We start from the raw sequence: 19,165 nt of genomic DNA, 5'->3' as shown, positions 1-19,165 counted from the left end.
GCATGACAGATTACATGAATTATGTGTGACAATTCAAGTCACTCACAACCTCTACCTCTCCCAGCTTGTCCCTGCTGATGGCCAGTCTGGCTGCATTTCCTTAGCACCTCCAGGCTTAAAGAAGCTAGTATACAGCCACGTAATTAAGAGGAGATAAAGAAAACAAACACCAACACAGACCCTCTATGTGTAGAGGGATGGAGAGCCGCTCCCAGGGAGCCTTACTCTGTGAGGAAAACCCCCAAATGACTTGTGTATAACTCTGTGGGCTCTGGAGGAAAAGAAATCGATGCACTTCAGAGCAGATCCTAGAAGAGGCCTAAAATCAGTTCTCAATGCCATGGCTGAGCCAGACGCATGCTGGCATGCCAGCAATGCAATGACCCTGTGATCCTGCTAACTCTGGAGGAGGGTCTGGCTCCACCCCCAAGGCCACCACCCGCCACCTCTCCATATGCCGAGCATGGGGTCCTTCTCACTCGAGCTTCACCACGGCCACTACCGCCACTGCCACCTGCCTCTGAAAAAGGTCACCTGAAGCCCACAGCCCACTACTGACCCAAGCAGCCCGTCCAAGAGGTAAATTCAAGAAAAGGAAACTCAGAAGTTTCTGAGTCTCTGACTAACCTCACATACCCCTCCACTTCTCCATGACTATCTCCTTAGTCATGCTAAAGAACAGCACACCAAGTGGCAAAATAGAAACACAATTTTAAGAGTATTAAGACTTTCAGAGCAAAATTTCTCAGAAACTATTTTTTAAAAAGGCAAGATAACTAGTAGGGGCAGGTAGCATGCTCAAGAACATCAGAGATCGGGCTGACCCCCTGGATCCCAAAAGCAGCAGAGAACAAGGGGAAACGGTGCCCACGTGGAGTTTTAGATGGAGAGCACCACAGAAATAACCAGCCAGCGGAGTTACCAAGGAAATGCCAAGACACTCAGAGCCACTGGGGGGTGGGGGGGAGGTCAAACTGAGAAAAGTGCATTTAGTTTTAAGTACCCATTAAAAAAACGTGTATTAAGGGAAGGGTACATTCCAAAATGTTTACAGCGCTCATCACTGGGCAGTGTGACTGCAGATATCTACTTTCTGCATGATTTTCTGAATATTTATCAGTACACATGTACACTTTGGTAAGCATTCGTTAGGGATGGAACTAGTATACTTTCATAATCTGGTATTTACTTTTAGGAATTTGCAATTTTATGGTATTTAAAAACAACAAACCCCCCAAATTGCATGGATATTATTATGACAATGGCTAGCACTTACACAGCACTTATGTGGGTACCCTTTTCTATGCATTAACTCATTTACTCTGCACAACAACCCTATGAGGTAGGTATCATTATATCCCCATTGACAGTATGGAAAACAGAGAGGTACAGTAACTTGCCAAATGTCACACAGCTAGGAAGAGACAGGGCTGGTTCCCACCCAGGCAGTCTATTTTAGAGCCCACGCTTTCCACCACTACACTCTACTATCCCCGGTAATAACAGCCTATTCTAAAAATCAAAACATCAAAACTAAGCGTTTCCTACCTCCTCCCTGCTTTGCAATGATCTCTCCTCTCTTCAGTGCATTACTTAGGATTTCTAAGGAAATCAGGAAGAAAAAAAAATTAGCCAAATTTCTCTATGGTAACAGAAACTTGTTTATTACAGATTCCAGAGTAAGAATATTACTAATTTAAAAATAAAACAAGGAAAGGGGGAAGGGGTTAAGAAATACACATACACAGACAGATCATTTTACTAGAGTAAGAGTCCTTGATGACGGGTCATGGTACCAGGATCCCATGTAGCTCCAGAGTCTGAGGCCCAGTTGGCAAGACCACCTGGGAATGTGCCCAGCAGAGTTAAGTAAGAGCCAGTGTGCAACAATGAAGTGAACTTAGAAAATCAGAGCAAGAATGGAGCCAGCAGCACAGTTTTCTAAAGCTGGTCCAGACCCTCAGTACGACTCAGGCTGAAGCCTGCACTCCCCCACCAGATCTAAGCAACACCTCAGTTACCCTCCAGCGAGCTAAAGCTGTGGCTATACTTACTGCCAAAACCCTGGAAACCAGCAACTGTGCGCAATGCTTAAGTATGACCTCATTACCAAGTCGTGCCTGGAAAGACTCCAGTAAGCTGAGCCCACCGGCCCCACCTAGAAGGTGCTGGGTGTGATGATGACTAAGTGACAGACAAAGCTTCAGGAAAATAAAAACCCAAACTCATCCAAAACACGTTCAACACCTTGTCCAAAGCAGAAAACACTGTTGCTTGTTCGCCAACATTTCATCCAAACCTCTTTAAAGTCTAACGCTATATGGTTAGTATACTAGCTTTAAAAAGATTCCTCTTGGCCTTTCCCTGTGTCAGGAAACGTGTACCCACCCCCCTTCTCTGATCCCAAAGTGTGCTCAGCAATGTGGACAGAGAGCCACAAAGCACATCTCATGTTATGACCGAGACCACAGAGATTAACCCTAATCCCACAGATGTTTCTGGTGCTACAACTACCTGTGACAGGAAGGACGTGGGAAAGCAGACCAAGAAAAACAGACCTCTGGCCTGCGAGCAAGCAGAGCTTACTGACTCGGTGACACCTGCAATCTTGCTCAGCATACCCAGGCCCAGCTTCACATTCCTAAATTGGCAATGAGATCAAAAGATTCCTTGCAAAAGCTCCACAACTGGCACGCCACTGATTTGAAGAGAAAGAAAAAATTCTTTTCATGGCCATTCACAGACCTCCCTGCTCTGACTCTGAACTTGAAACTGTTCTTCCTACCCCAGGTAGACCCTCACCTCCAAGCCTCTGCACCTGATGCTGTCAGAAGTCCTCTCCATCTGCCAGTACACCCTCTAGTTACACTGAGCCTTCTCACACCCAGCCTCCTCTAGCTTAAACTCCATCTCCCACCCAGTCCTGCACTCCTGCTCGGACTGCTCTCAGCAGAACACTTCTTCTATCAACCCCATAGAAAATGATCACCTCTGTGTGTTCCTCACCCTGGCGGCCAAGGGCCTGGAAACCAACACCTTCATTGGCACCCTCACTAAGCCACTTCTATGTATGGACTTAGGGTGCTGCCCTGAGTCACTAAGCACCGTCTCCTCAACTGTACCACCTCCTTCAAGATGAAGGATCCCATACCTACATCCCTGCACCGCCAAGAACAGCGGTTTACAGAAACACGCAAAGATCTACTGCCCCGATGGTAGAGCAGGGACACTGAATGGGGAGACACTACAGAAGGTAGCACCAAAACGATTCAACTTTCAAGTGAAAAAACTGAGAGGGAGAGAAATCAATGAACAAACAAAACAAAACACCCATCCAGGCCAACTGGTCCGAAACCCCAACTTAAACTCAGACACCTTTTACTAAATTGGGCGTGATCACAAGGAGCAGCAGGGACTTCCAGAACAAAGCCCTTTGCTCCTGCACTTTGGGAGGTCTCAGGACAAAAAAACAAGACAGTCTCAATCAGAGAGAAGGTGGCAAAGTAGGAAGAGATAGCAAGGCCCACAGATGACATTTCTATACAGGTCGGGACTGGGAGTTTCCTGTTGCCATGAGATATAACCTCACCAGATCTACCCCTTTTCCACGAACCAGGACAAGGCCACCAGCCTCCTCACAGAGGCTGAGAGGCACCAGAGTGGTAAACGATTAAAGGCCTAAAGCAGGAAGAAGTGCCTTTGAAAGCAAAGTCATGTGCCATCTTGTTCATCTCACCCTCGTTATCCACAATTTGCTACCTGCAGCCAAATGACAAGTTTTTAAATTTTTTTTAAACATCCTGCTGTTGCAGGACACAAAAACAAAATCAATCATAGACAATTAGAAACTTTTGGCTGACCTAGTCACATAACTCATCCCCAAAATTCTAAAGCTTTGGAATAATCTAAAGCAGAACCAGTCAGTCATATGAGACAAGTACAAGGAGGAAAATAAGGGTAATCTTCCTTACCAGCCTAGTAAGACACTAGAAAATCCTTCCAGCTACCTAACTGCCAGCAGGGAAAAAGAGAAACAAGTCTCCACCAAACAACTCTAATCTGAGGAAAACAGTCTTCAATAGTTCCTGATTTTCTTGGAGAACACAACACAAGGAAGATGGGAGTCCTAGAAATAATCTGCAGAAGAATCTGGTCTCACTGATGAGCTGGATGACGAATCTTTCTAGGACCTTCATAAATTCTAAGAATATATCTAATACAAATTTACACAAAAGGGCTTAAAATCCGCACACCTAACTCAATGGGTCCCCCAAAAACAGAGGCTGAGCACTCTGAGGTGGGGCCCTAGAAGCTTCACTACGGCCCAGTGCTACACTGAGGCCTGCCAGCATCAGAAAACTCCCCCAGTTCCCTGAAGCCTCTTTTAAAGGCACCGGCAAGCACACCATGCCGTCTGTTAACTAGACCACAGTGCCCTGGACAAGGGAATTCACACCCCACTCAGCAGGGTCTCAGAAACCTCTACCACTCCAGAGAGCCAGTGCCATGTAAATGCAGCAGTTTAATTAACTCCCACAGCAAGCAAACACCTTACACCTTACACCAATGCAACAGAAACCCCTTGGAAGGACTAAAGAAAAATGGTGCTATGGATACCAGTAAAAAAAACTCAAAGACCAAAATTTTTTACCTAGGTCTAGAAAACGTTCGATTTTTTAAGACTATGGAAAAACAGCTGACTTTGCCTAAAAAGAACCTCTGACCTGAGCGTGAGCCTGCACCCCAGGGGATGACCCCGCCCACGTAAGGCCTTCTTACCCATTCCTCTGCCAAGGGGCTCGCCAAAGCTTCGAGACATTCCCATCTTGTTTCTGGCAAAGTCTCTCTCAAATCCTCCACCCATGACACGCTCCATCTCTGTGGAGAAAAACAGTACCCTAGGCCTTTCCAGGAATACCACCGTGTTCGACATAACAAATGCACTACAGGTACACAACGGCCACCACCAAGTCAGGATGTTCGCTCTTCCTAAAGAGAAACCATCATCTGCCCTCTTTTCCTTAAAAGTCACCTGAACTGAATCCCTGAAAACTACCTACCTCTAATCCATTAAGGACTAACTAACAACTTCCACTAGAGCCCCCCAGCGCGGAAGGCACACCAAGCACCTGCTCCCACACCACGAGGCACGGGCGCACGTGCGTCAAAGGCAGGCTGTGGAAGCCCACACTTGCAGGTACCTCCCCCGGCCCCGCCCCACCCAGGGCTCTGCACGGAATCTTCACACCAGCCCGCAACGTCACGCCGTTTCACAAAGAAAGAAGCTCAAATGCCTTAGTAACTTGTCTAAGGCCACATGCCTCGTGAAGGGGTGAGGCAAAGGCTGGAACCTAAGCCCAAGGCAAAAATCCATGCTCTACTGACACAGGCACATCCACACAGAACACAGAAACACGCCTGCGTGTACTGGGCCTTCTCTAACAGAGGTGGTTTCATCTACTCACCGGTGTTGGTAGTAACCTCATTACTTTTTTCTACACTGAAATCAAGACTTATGTTTTGCAAAAGTCTCTTAAAAACAAAGGTCTTGGGCGCCTGGGTGGCTCAGTGGGTTAAGCCTCTGCCTCCGGCTCAGGTCATGATCTCAGGGTCCTGGGATCAAGTCCCTCATCGGGCTCTCTGCTTGATAGGGAGCCTGCTCCCTCCTCTCTCACTCTCTGCCTGCTTCTCTGCCTACCTGTGATCTCTGTCAAATAAATAAATAAAATCTTTAAAAAAAAAAAAGTTCTTGGGGCGCCTGGGTGGCTCAGTGGGTTAAGCGTCTGCCTTCCACTCAGGTCATGATCCCAGGGTCCTGGGCTCCCCACCAAGCAGGGAGCCTGCTTCTGCCTCTCCCTCTCCCTCCACCTGCTGCTCTCCCTGCATGTGCTCTCTCTCTCTGTCAAAAAAATAAAATCTTTAAAATAAGTAAGTAAATAAATAAAAACAAAGGTCTTTTAGCTTCTGTGGGAAAAGCCTTACCACAGCTGTCACCTGCTGGAGAAAGCCTTTGATGATCCCATCATTGGCTACTTCTTTCCTCTAAATCAAGACAAGATGTGTATCTTACTGTGTCTCCCTCCCACACTGAGAGGTCCTTGAAAAATCTAGTTAATTACGTTGCTCCTTAGAAATCAGGTAAACAAGTGCTATATAATGACCACCTTTTATTGCACAACTACCAAAAATGGTTACATGAAGCTCAAGTCCCTACGCTTTCAAAGTGAACACGTCTACCAATGGGGTGGAAGCAGGCTAGCCATCATGAATTACGCAGCAGAGAGGCGCCTGGATGGCAGTCTCTTAAGCGTCTGCCTTCGGCTCAGATCATGATCTTGGGGTCCTGGAATCAAGCCCTACATCAGGCTCCCTGCTCATCAGGGAGTCTGTTTCTCCCTGTCTGCCTCTGCACTCCACCATTCATGCTCACCCTAATAATAGAAGTAAAAATCTTAAAACAACAAACACCAATGGTGCACTTGTCATGATGAACTTGCTATCATAGTCTGAATCAACCCAACTGAACCTCGTAGGTTGGTGCCATGCCATCTGCCGAAAACGTAACCGCCTTGCACAAGCCTGCGTGTGGTCAGTCCACAGAAGCGAAATCCCAGAGTGGCACTCTTAACGGACAAGGCTATGCGGTACTCCTTTAATTCCTTATCATAAAGAAAGCAGCACTCTGGGGCGCCTGGGTGGCTCAGTGGGTTACGCCTCTGCCTTCGGCTCAGGTCATGATATCAAGGTCCTGGGATCGAGCCCCGCATCGGGCTCTCTGCTCAACGGTGAGCCTGCTTCCTCCTCTCTCTGCCTGCCTCTCTGCCTACTTGTGATCTCTCTCTGTCAAATAAATAAATAAAATCTTAAAAAAAAAAAAAAAAAAAAAAAAAGAAAGCAGCACTCTGCCCCCTTGAGATAAGGTAGTCACATGCAGGTATCAATTTGTCAGCAAAGGCCTCAGAACTCATCTTCCCAAACAAAAAGAAAACTAAACAGAACTCGTCTTCCCAACTGTTAACAGGCTCTACAGTTCAGGGAACCCTCTGTGAAGTCCAACGAACTACCCAGAAAGAGAGTTCTCCAAGTCAAATATTGTGTCATTATCACTGTCTGGCGCTCAATGACTTTTTAATTTGTAATTTTTAACATCCACGCTATCAGGACTTGACCTGTACTGCTGATTGGCCCTGAGAATCATTTCTAATTAGTCTGATGTCAACACCTACCACCCTGGTAGATACCTTTTGGTCACCAACTAAACATTAAATTAAATCCAAAACATCTTTATCAACTTTTCCTCTGATAAAGCTGATTGCACTCAAAGCTCAGAACGCAGCTCAAGCAGAAGAAGTCCCTGCTGTCTGCTGCAGCGGGTAATGAGGAAGGACTCAGAGTACCTGCATCTGAGAACATCTAAGAACAAGGCATCAAAACACATCCTCTCAGGGTGGCTCTCCAAGGGAATCAGTTCTTTGAACCTTTGATCACCAAGCCGAGAACTGTGACTGTGGCATTCCACCTGCCAGGTTACGGGGGACTTTGCCCACATGGCTCAGCACAGCCCCACCCCACCCCCATCCACATCTAAGCCACATCACTCCACTCCTCAGAGCAATAACCCCACCTCCTAATGACTCATCTGTTTTGAGTAAACACTTTACCAAGCCAGACTCCTCCAACTCTCACTTTTTATTAGAATTCCTATACACATTATGAGCTACAGGCTAGCCTGAAAGTACACTGGAAATGCAGACCTTTGTCCTCCATTCCTAATGGTGAGGACTTCCCTACTTCTTTTTATCATCATCTAGAACCAGGCAAACCCATGAAGGGCGGTTTAATCATCAGAATTTTCTTTCTTTCCAGTCTGACAGTTACAGTCTATCCTAGGCAGATAGATGCTCTCTTGCTCTCTGTCTTCACATTAAAGGATAACGCAGGTCAGCAAAGAAACATTTAAATGCAAAACATTAAGGACTTTCCATCCCAGGGAAGTTTAAGGGAAGCAACATCCCCACAGGTTGGGGAGGGGGTGGTCAAAGAGTCAGCCAAACCCCAACGGATTTCAGAAACACAGTCTGCAGGGTTTCTCAAGGAACACTCTACAGCCCCGCTGAGAAGGGGCTGATGCCCATGCTGGAGGCAGTCCTGAAACGGCAGGATCACAGTGTGACTAAGAGCCAGGCTCTGCAGCCAGAGAGCTGGGATCCACATAAATCCCATCATTACTAGCCATGTGACCTTAGGCAAGGCACTCTCTGGGCCTCAGGTTCTGATGAAATGGTGATACAAGTACCTACAAATCATGTGGTTCTTGCAAGGACTAAATGAAAAACCAGTTACTATGATAATATATTTCTAAGTCGAAAGCTCTGTTAGATGTGAAGGACAGTACACCAAAATGTGCACTATGTAACTGCTAAATTAAATCAATGTCTCTGCTCACAACTCAGAGTTATCAGAGCAGATAATCAAGAGCTGATGCCATCCAGCACTCTGGGAAAGATAGGAATTTGCTCAAAAACCCCAAAGAAACTAAAACTAATCCCTGACACCTGAAGACAATTTTAAAGTGAGCAAAACATAACCACAGGTATCTACAGGATGCTTGCTAGTGCTGGAGACAAGAAAAAAGCTTTACTATTTTACTGGGTAATTATCGGGGAGGTTCGGAAAACAGGACACACAGTTTAGTGACTAACGGGATTAACACTTACCTACTAGGAAGTCTGACTTCTGAAATACAAACTTGTGATTTTAATAACACTTAAAGCAATTCAGAGACATCTAATTCAATAGAAAAGTGGAAGGGGCAATTATTCATTAAAAATGGGTGTGCTGCCTCAAGGACACCCAAGAGACAATAGCGAGCAGGGGCAGGTGGAAGCAGGAAGGAAGCATGACACTTACCATTTATTCTGCCCATGTTCATCCCTGATCCAAATCGACCCATGTTTTCCATACCGCCACCAAAAGGTCCCTCCATGCCTGCAAGAGACATTCCCATTTAAGTACCATTCCAATGACACCGCTTACACTCATCAGGAGAAGAAAGATGTTTTCACAAGTTTCACCCTGTGCATTTCCTGCCAGGAATTTCCTTACGTAGTGTAAGGGCTTTTGGGGAAAAAATGCTAGTCCCCTGCCTAAAAATCGCCATCATCAAGAAGCTAATCTGATCCAACCCCTTTAACAGACAAGCAAAGAGAGGCCCAGAGAGATGGAGTGATTTGCCCAAGGTCACAGAGCTAGTTAGTGAGAAAGCCAGAACCAAAAGCCAAGATACGGGTGCTGGAAAGACTGATGGGTATTTCTAGGCTCAGACTTTTTGGAAAACAAAGAGAGAATTCATGCAAGGCTAAGGGAAAAGAGAAAGATGAGAGAAAACCATACCTAAAAGTGATTACATTTGTACTTCATTTTAAATCTCTTACCTCCCATTTTATTTATTCCAAATCCTATGCCTTCCATTCCCATTCCTTAAAAAGAAAAAGTCAATGCAAACTAAAATTATGTCAAAGCAGTAACGTTTGAACTTAAAAAGCACAAGAAATTCCACATCAGCAAATGAACAAAAAATACCCTGGTTATGTATATATTTTAATTGTCAAGGAAAGGGGGGACGGAAGGGGGTCTACCATCTCACCGGTCAAACTATCACGTTCCAAGAAACTATGTCTTTAACAAAAGACTTTAACAAAATAATCACCACATGACTCAAAATTCTTTAGGGCCCACATACAGTTTTAATAAATAACCAAGTCAGACCACTTTAAACATGATATATAATCACAAACTGAACACTCACTTTTTGAGAAGCTTATTTTAGGGAACGTAAGTTTAAAAATCTCTTTTTAAAGATAAAATTCCCTAAATAAAAAGCAGTTCCTAAAGACACTGAGGCTTCCCTCCCCACCATCCCTTTCTTCTTAGGCATTAGTCAGGGCTCGGGGGCGGGACACTCATAGGGCCAAGCGAGATGATGGTCCAGGGTGCTGAGGTAAGCCCAGAGTTTAATCTGGGAGGGAGACAAGGGATATGCAGAACTAACAAGTAGCAGGGTGAAGGGACATCCATCCTGCAACTCAAAGGATTTCAAGAGAGACCTAAGTCTGTGGTCATAAAAATGAAGTAATTCTTAATAGTATATAAATGCCTCATTGCACAGAATTTAAAGCCTATTCTCACAGAGCTTTCATTCACCAATTATTGCTCACCTTCTTGAGCAAAGACACACACTGAACACCATGCCTCTGAGGCCTATGGCAGCTATGCTGTCCTGTAATGAGGCCCTCCACGCCTTTTTATATCCATCAATGCCCCTACCATAGTCTAGAAGCCGTATCCACACCAGGCAAGAGCCCAAGGGGTGTCTGCGTAACGTAACAGACTGGCAGTGCTGTGGTCCCATGGTCAGAGACCTATAGTCTCTGTCACTAACTGATGGTGTGACCTTGAGCAAGACCAACTCTCTGGCTTGTCTCCTCTTATCAAACAGCTTAACTATCTCGGCTTGGAAGGTCATGAAAGGCTAAATTGCAACCTATAAATAACTTTAGAAAAAAGGATTCAATTCAGTAAAAATACAAAATACCACTTTTATCAAAATGAATCAGATAAATAAGGAGGGAATTCTGCCCCAATGAAATCTTTATTCCATTTGAAGTACTCAATGTCCAATTATCCCGATAGTTCACTTGAGCTAACTAACTTGCCCAGACACCTCCACAGCACGCTGTCGTTCTCACCTGCGGGTCCTAGGTTTCCCATGCCAAGGCCTTTGTTCAGGTGATTGGCATCAATCGGCTGTCCTCCTGGGCCTAGCCCCATGCCAATACCACCAAGTCCATCTGAAAAGAAAAGAGAAAGTTCTAAGTGTAGAGTCCGCTTAGAAAACCGTAACCTTCCAAGGGAAAAGGTCTTTTTCTACTGTGTTGTCAATGTCACACTCCACTGCCATACTCCCACCTCCACAAGCAAACCCAGGACCTAATTCATATTTGGAGGCTGCCCCTTCCAAGACAGAACTTATAATGCAGACTGGAGTTTGTGGTATGTATAAAACAAGGACAAGTGAAAATCAGTTACTTGAAAATTACAGAGAATAATGAACAACCCAAATGTAAGAATCACGTATACTTATTTGTTTCCCTAAATCTCGAAATGAGAAACGCCTGATTTAAAAAGGCTATTAAAGCGCTGCATAGGTAGACAGCTCAGTCGGTTAAGCATCTGCCTCCGGCTCCAGGTAGATCAAGTCCTATACCAGGCTCCTTGCCAAGCAAGGAGCCTGCTTCTCCCCCTGCTTGTGCTCATGCTCTCTCACTCTGGCAAACAAATAAATAAAATCTTTTTAAAAATAAAATTAAGGGGCACCTGGGTGGCTCAGTGGGTTAAGACTCTGCCTTCGGCTCGGGTCATGATCCCAGAGTCCTGAGATCAACAAGCCCCGCACTGGGCTCTCCGCTAGGCGAGGAGTCTGCTTTCCCCTCTCCCTCTCTGCCTGACTCTCTGCCTACTTGTGATCTCTGTCAAATAAATAAATAAAATCTTTAAAAAAAAAAAATTAAAAAAATAAATAAATAAAATAAAATTTAAAAGGCAATTAAGGACATCCGGTGGCCAGCAGCACAAATGTGCCCAATCTCCACCTCCCAACCTGGAGCCTGAAGGACTTTCCCAAGAAAAAACAATGCTGTAAGCCAGCCAATTAACATACTGGTTATATACCATACTCTGACTCCACTGTGGGCCATTTTCTTTCTTTCTCTCTCTTTTTTTTTAATTTCATTTATTTATTTGACACAGAGAGAGAGAGACCGCAAGTAGGCAGAGAGGCAGGCAGAGAGAGGGGGAAGCAGGTTCCCTGCTGAGCAGAGAGCTGGATGTGGGGCTTGATCCCAAGATCATCCCAGGCAGAGGCTAAACCCACTGAGCCACCCAGGCGCCCTGTGGGCCATGGGCCTTTTTCTTAAGAGTGAAGCTAGTGTTCTCTTCTGCCCAGAAAGTTTCCTAACCTGTGGCTCAATACCCAGCCCACCCTCAACTCCACGCTCCACAAACAAGCCAGCAAGCAAGAATACAGACCAGTCTCTAAACAGCCAACAAAACCTGATAGTGTTGAGACACCTGCGCCACTCTGAGTGACCTTGGTCAAAGGCTTAAAACACTACAGGGTGAGATATTTTTAAATGGAAACCAAGTTCATTAAAAAAAAAAAAACACAAAAAAACCTGATACCAGTTCCCAGAAAATCTACTGAACAGTTCTGTTTTTCAAATGCATAAAAACAGCAGCAAGGGATCACAGAGATCACAAAGGTTACTTACTCCCCAAAGCAGTCTCTGAAATGTGCTAGGAGACCAAAAGTCATGGATAATAGGCTCCCTGGGGCCCAGGGTGTGCCAGCCCGGGCTCCCAAAGAGCCCTCATCCCACCTCCTCTAGGCATAAAAGTCAACAAGAACCATCGCTCTGATCCTTGGGTGATCACTGCCAACTGGCCACACTGACTAGGACAAAGAAAGGTGGTCCTTCTCTAAAAAAATGTTAATTTTCAACAGAGAAGCCACCTTCTACTCTTGAAGCCACTGACATCCCCTCAAAACCCACCTCCATTATGCTTCCATAATGTTAAACCACAAAGGCACTCGGTTTTTATTTTTTTAAGATGTTATTTGACAGAGAGAGATCACAAGCAGGCAGACAGGCAGGCAGAGAGAGGGGGAAGCAGGCTCCCCGCCGAGCAGAGAACCCGATGCGGGGCTCGACCCCAGGACCCCGAGCCTGACCCGAAGGCAGAGGCTCAACCCACTGAGCCACGCAGGCGCCCCCCGCCCCCAACAAAGGGATTCTTATCAGTGTTCTAGTCTAGGCTCCCATTCAATTCTATCTGATCTGGGCCTTGGGCGTGAGTCCCTCTCCAGACCAGAAACAGTCCCTGGCCCCCAAACAGATCCACCCCAACTGCCCCACCTGGAAGAAGTTCTCCCAATACAGCATAAGCAAGCCCTCCTCTCCTGCCACTTGACCACCGGCTTCGTCTGGAGTCCCCGCACTCCTGCTGCTAGAAGCACTCACTCTCGCCGCTTGCCTATGCTCGGGTTTCACTCAGCCCTGTGGGCTTGCCAGAAAACGTGCCTAGGGCTTCACTAACATGCACCATCTCCATCTGTGAGGTGACCAGTCACCTAGTCTTCCCTGTTGGATATTGTCACCTGCATGTTTCGAGTGACCCTGTATAAAAACCTAGACTGTTGTACTTCCCATACCGTAAGATGCATCCGAAGCGTGTAGCTGACAGGGTCTAGTTTAGTTGGAGTTGCATACAACTATCGCCACCACCTCGTTCTGGCGATGACACACTGTCATCGCCTCGAAAACAAGTCTCCAGTTACCCTTCTCCCCAGGCACCACTAACCTACTTTCTGTCCACAGATTCACCCATTCTGAGGACTTCCTGCAGATGGAGTCCAGGTCCAGCCACGCTGTGGCGGTCTCTAGTACTTCATTCCTCTGTAGGACTAACACTCCGTTCTATAAATTTACCACTTACTCACTGACCACCTACAATTACGCTGCTGGGGACGCCTGTATGTCAGGCTCTCTGAGGCTGCAGTTTTCAGGTCTCTGGCGTACACCTAAGAATGGCACTGTTGGGCCGTAAAGTATAACCAATCTCTTCTGAACCCCAAGTGCAATTTGGTTTTAATTTCCTTTGCAGTTCCCAGTTCTTCCTTTCACAGAACACTTTAAAAATGCCCTACTACACCCTCTAGGATGTCATCTGCCTTATCACAAAGTAATCCTAACAACCTTTCCTAAGCTGTGACTCTGTTCATTTTGTACCCTGAGAAATCTATAGAAAAACAAAAACCAAATCCTTTTGAAGCTTTCCCTCAAGAATCATGAAGAGAATTACAGAATAACACCGCACAAGCTCGAGGGTAAATGTAATTTTCTGGGTTTGGTTTTTTTGTTTTTTGCTTTTTTTAAAATTTTATTTATCTGAGATAGCAAAAGATAGCACAAGTAGGGAGAAGAAGCAGGCTCCCCCTCTGAGCAGGGAGCCTGGTGCAGATTCCTCCTGGACCTGAGCTGAAAGCAGATGCTTAACCTACTGAGCCACTCGGGTGTCCCTTTCTGGCTGATACTAATCAAATTCAAAACCTAAGCCACACTCAGACTACTTACGGGGAAGTTGCTGTGGACGCTCAGGAGGGAAAAAATCTCCCTTTGGTAAGGCCCTCTCATCCTGAAAAGAAAGGTAATAAATGTTAGTATTCCTTGAAGCACAGCTTTGCAAGAGCAAAAGATGGAAACAACTCCCAACAACAGAGAAACAGCTAGAAAATTACGGTCCACCTATGCCATGGAATAACATGTGAGTATAAATTATAGAGAAATACCTTTTGTGTAAAGGAGGGAAGGATAAAAATATACATCCATGTTTCTATGGGGAATGAATGGGAACGGGGTACAAAGTAAGGACAAGACTCTCTCACTGTATCCCTTTCATGCTTTTTTTGACTTTTGGGTCATATAAAGCAATTATCTACTCAAAAAACCAAACTGATGTTTAAGGTAACTACAATACCTCTTTACAGTTCCTTTTTTGTGAATTTGAGCCCTACCTAGACAGTCCTCAGCATGTTCCAGTCATGCTTGTATGAATTCATTATGCCCCACGGCACAGCCACGGCAGGGCTAAAGGTGATCACTGAACTGCTTCAAAAGCAGCTCAAAGGCTGTCTGAATTAGACTGAGTATGGTCACAACATACACGACACTGCCTCAACGTCCTAATGCAATACTAGGAAAAGTAGAAGTCAACCTACAAAACCGATCACTTGCTTAAAGCAGGACACTCAACTGACCACCTGCCCATGCCAAAAAGAGGCAAGCACACAAAGGATAAGCATCCCAAGAGCTGCACAAGCGAGCAAAAAGTGCTCAGGAATTTGCTCATCATACTGTACACCCTATTTAGAGCAGACTGATCCACAACTACTGCAGAAGGCCTGTGTCCGCTCTAAGTCATCTCGTATTTTTGCTAGACATGTCTTAATATGTTGTGCAGGAGGAGACCCTATTAACTTACCATTTTCACGTGCATTGGTCTATCAAATAGCAGTTGACCATTAAACATAGCTGATATTACAATTAAGGTTATTTCTTGCAATTCTAAAAACATGCGCAGCAAGAGAGAAATACAGAAGGAAAAAATACTCCAACTGCTAACAGCCCCTCTAAACAGTGAACTTAGGAGTTTTGGTTTCTCATTATACTTACAAAATATCTGTTTCTATAATAAGCATAAATGCAACAATAAACAGAACTCAGGGCTGGGCAGGGGAGTAAATGTCGGCTTATGCCTCAGGTGCAGAGCTTTGTTCGCATAACCTGAACTTCTCACCGGGCCATCTTCTTCGGTACCAGCATGAGTTTTCTGGAGGAGTCCACTGGGCCAGGTACCCCACCCTTTCTTGAACTACCATGTTTTCTGGGTAAGATACACAGTAACAGCCTTATCTGAGTTTAGTGACTGTGTTCATGTGTGACATTTTCCGCTATAACTACAAAGGTATAACTCTAGGGTCAGAGAGAAATGCTGCTTCTAGAATGAGGTCAACTCACTGGAGAAACAGGGCCTAGGACTTATACATGAAATAACAATGGAATTTCTCTCCAGAGGCACATTCTTTATAGACATCTCCCTTCAAACCAAACTTCTCTAAAAAGAGAACACTGGAAAAGATCACTTGTGGACATGTGCCTCTTTTCTCTCTATGCGGTACTGACTGAATCAATTCCATCACAAGAACTTTTAAACTCCACAGTAATGCCATTCCCTCCAGCCACTTAGGAAATATTAATACATAAAGTTACCACCTTCCCCAAAAAAACCTATATTGTTAATACAACATTTAGGCCAAATTGTTCACCCAAGAGTTGAATTCTGATAAAAGGATACATATAGCCTGCACAGCTTCAATGGACTGTTCAAAAGTAACAGTGCCTATTCCACGACTCTTTCCATCTTTATCCTCAAGAATGTCTGCTCGGACCACCACACCAGCCATACTAAATACTTCCTTCAGTTTCTTCCAGCCAACTTTATAATCCAGCTGATCAAGAGAAAGGAGAGAAAATCCTCAATGCAGACATCTTTAGAAAAAACATTTTCACTGTATAAGCACAATATGCTTTGGTTGGAAACAAACATCTAAAAATAACACGTTATTTTTTATTACACTGGGCAAAGGCTCAGCCAACAGAGCACGCAGCTCTTCATCTTGGGAGGCATGAGTGCAAGCCTCACGCTGGGTGGAGAGTGTACTTAATAAAAGTAATAATATATAATAAATAAAAATAAATAAATAGGGGCGCCTCAGTGCCTCAAGTCGGTTAAGCAACTGCCTTCCGCCCAGGTGGTATCTCAGGATCCTGGGATGGAGCCTCACAGCAGGCTCTCCGCGCAGCAGGGAACCTGCTTCTCCCTGTCCTTCTGCCCTCCCACCCAGAAATCACCCTCTCCCGAACAAATAATATCTAAATAAATAAATAAAATGTCACAAAAACTTATCACCTACAGTACAATTTTTTAGACAGGATTATGAAGCCTGGTCTTAACTGCTATTCACTGTCTCTTTTCTCTAAAAGAACAGGTCAACTCACCTCATACCTTTCAAATTAATGCTTACTTTGTCAAACATTAAAAAAAATTTTTTTTAATTTTTTTTAAGACCTTATTTGACAGAGCGAGCGAGCGAGAAGGGAATATAAGCAGGGGGAGTGACAGAGGGAGAAGCAGGATTCCTGCTGAGCAGAGAGCCCAAAGTGGGACTCGATCCCAGGACCCTAGGATCATGACCTGAGCAAAAGGCAGAGGCTTAACTACTGAGCCACCCAGGCACCCCAAAAAAAATTTTTTTTCTTTTTTTGGTTTACCATCATCCTCCCCAACTCACTTTCCTTTAGTTCCCCTTGCAAATGGAAAGGATATTACCTTTCACCCCAGACACAAGAGGGAGGGAAATGTCAGCCTTGCTCATATACTCTTTTGACTGGCACCTAAATAAACCCACAGGGAATGCAGACTCAGCTGCCACTTCTGTAAACAGCAAATTCAGTAAACACGGCCCCAAAAGGACCATGGTCAGGCCTGTGACTTATCACTGCAGTGGTCACTATGTGACAAAGTCCAACCTCAAAGCTAATTTTTTTAACAGATCAAGAAGAGAACATAACCCTTTTTCCTTAAGATTTTATTTATTTACTTAGGAGAGTTGGGGGAGGGAGAGCACAGTGAGCGAGAGAGAGAGAGAGAAAGAGAGAAGCAGGCTCCCCGCTAAGAAAGGAGCCCAACGCAGAGTTCGATCCCAAGGCCCTGAGAGATCACGACCTGAGCGGCAGTCCAAAGTCAGATGCCTAACCAAGCCACCTAGGCACCCCAAGCATAACCCTTTTTTTTTTTTTTTTGCATAACCCTCTTTTTAAAATTTTTTCCTCTCAAACAGAAGAACGACTTTCACGACATATTGACAAGATGATTTCATAGAGTTCTGATTTTCTACTTTAGACAATATTTCCATTTACTTACATTTGCTACAAATACTGTGCTTCCAAGTCTTCCAGCCTGCAATGCATGGATAATCTCATTTGGGATGTTAGGATTATTTAGGATACTGGGTGGGATATTAATCATTCCTGGGCCACCTGGTCCCATACCCATCCCACCGGTCGTAGCCATCACCTTTTGCATTGCTCTCCTGGCATGTTCACCATCAGGATCCTAAAACAAGCACAGAAGTGTTAGATTTAACTGATCCAGTGACAACTAAGACCATGATCTCACAAAAAGTGATATTCCCAAAACTCCAGAGATTGAGAAGTCGCTGGAAAGCATGTCTTGAAATCTATAACAAGAAATCCAAATGAACTCAACCAGCAGGCTAGGAAGAGTTCCAGCCAAAGGAATAGGAAGAAAGAAATGTGTAAAATTTAGCTCCCAACGTAACTAAAAAAAAGGGGGGGGGGGGAGCAGTTTGATGACAGAATTAGTTGGTAGAACATAGAACACTTCCAGATGGAAATAAGATCTTCACAGGCTTGGTATAGTTGAATCTCACTAATTTTCAACGGGATTTTATAATTTTTGATAACCCCATCAGTGATTTTTTTTTTCCAAAGTTTGAAAACGCAGTTCTACATCACCGAGGTACTCCAGTCCTTCACGTTTTTTCAGGCGTTTGACTCGTGTTAAGGTCTGAACAGGTTTATGAGACTCTGGCATTGGCACTAGTCTTCAACTTTTTGCCCTTTCATGTGTCTCTTCAACACACAGAAACCTTAAACCCTAACACGCTCTCCTGAGTTCTGAATATACTCATCTTCCTTTAAGATGTCAACATAAGTCAGGGAGCACTCTAACTAATCTCCTCAAGGGAGAAAAGATAATCTGGTTTGGATTAGATATCAAAGTAGATTAATGATAAATTCACTTTAGAGAAGAAAAAAGATTGGCTAGGTAAGAGCAGGGTTCAGGATGGGTAAAACTGGAGGCACAGAATCCCTTAACACGCATACGTACACCCCATGGGCTCGGTCTGAGCACCCCTGAAGAAAAAACAAGGCAGGCTGCTCTAAGACAAATGAGACGTTAGGAAGGCAGTAAGCGGTTGCTGAGGATGTGCTGGGCCACTATTCCAAAGTTCTTACAGGAGTGACTACCGCAGCCTGACTGACCCTCTTCATTAAAAATAACAAGCTGGTCTGCTCCATAAAATGTAGTCAAGGAATAGTTCTGTCTTTTCCTAATTCCAAACGGGGACAACTCGACAATTATAAATGGTATCCACATTGTTTCAAGAGCTTACTTCTTTGACTTTCAGTGGTCTTCCACTCAGACTATGCTTGTTTAGAACTTCGGCAGCTTTTTTCATGCTTTCTTCCATCTTGAATTCAACAACGCTATGAAGAGTCAAAAGGAGATGAGTGAAACCAGTCCTACAATTTAGGAGGCTCAATTGCCAGTAAGTAACTAGACAATACTTACGCACATCCCTTTGGAAGAAGCCACAGACCAGTCAGAAGAGCAAGGAAAGGGGGAAAAAAAGAAAAGAAAAACATAGTAAATATCAATGGCAGTTACATAAATTACAAAT

The 19,165-nt window shown here is 44.7% G+C and overlaps 1 protein-coding gene across 13 annotated transcripts in view; it reads right to left on the bottom strand.

Annotated features, from left to right (window-relative positions):
* HNRNPM (heterogeneous nuclear ribonucleoprotein M) overlaps window positions 1-19,165 on the bottom strand; it is a 41,327-nt gene that overhangs the window by 3,981 nt on the left and 18,181 nt on the right. For 4 of the 13 annotated variants that reach the window (XM_047704946.1, XM_047705038.1, XM_047705021.1 and 1 more), the window contains 11 exons: window positions 19,057-19,064; window positions 18,878-18,971; window positions 17,602-17,793; window positions 15,973-16,126; window positions 15,100-15,149; window positions 14,193-14,253; window positions 10,749-10,850; window positions 9,435-9,479; window positions 8,911-8,988; window positions 4,780-4,878; window positions 1,549-1,602 (listed from right to left, as the gene is read on the bottom strand). In XM_047704946.1, the coding sequence (XP_047560902.1) occupies window positions 1,549-1,602; window positions 4,780-4,878; window positions 8,911-8,988; window positions 9,435-9,479; window positions 10,749-10,850; window positions 14,193-14,253; window positions 15,100-15,149; window positions 15,973-16,126; window positions 17,602-17,793; window positions 18,878-18,971; window positions 19,057-19,064 (937 nt within the window). The remainder of the gene's footprint in view (window positions 1-1,548; window positions 1,603-4,779; window positions 4,879-8,910; window positions 8,989-9,434; window positions 9,480-10,748; window positions 10,851-14,192; window positions 14,254-15,099; window positions 15,150-15,972; window positions 16,127-17,601; window positions 17,794-18,877; window positions 18,972-19,056; window positions 19,065-19,165) is intronic. The other 9 variants (XM_047704974.1, XM_047705003.1, XM_047704959.1 and 6 more) reach the window with 9 other exon arrangements.

Source organism: Lutra lutra, chromosome 1 (assembly GCF_902655055.1).
Source record: "Lutra lutra chromosome 1, mLutLut1.2, whole genome shotgun sequence".
NCBI lineage: Eukaryota > Metazoa > Chordata > Mammalia > Carnivora > Mustelidae > Lutra > Lutra lutra.
This window is presented reverse-complemented; position numbering and strand designations above follow the sequence as displayed.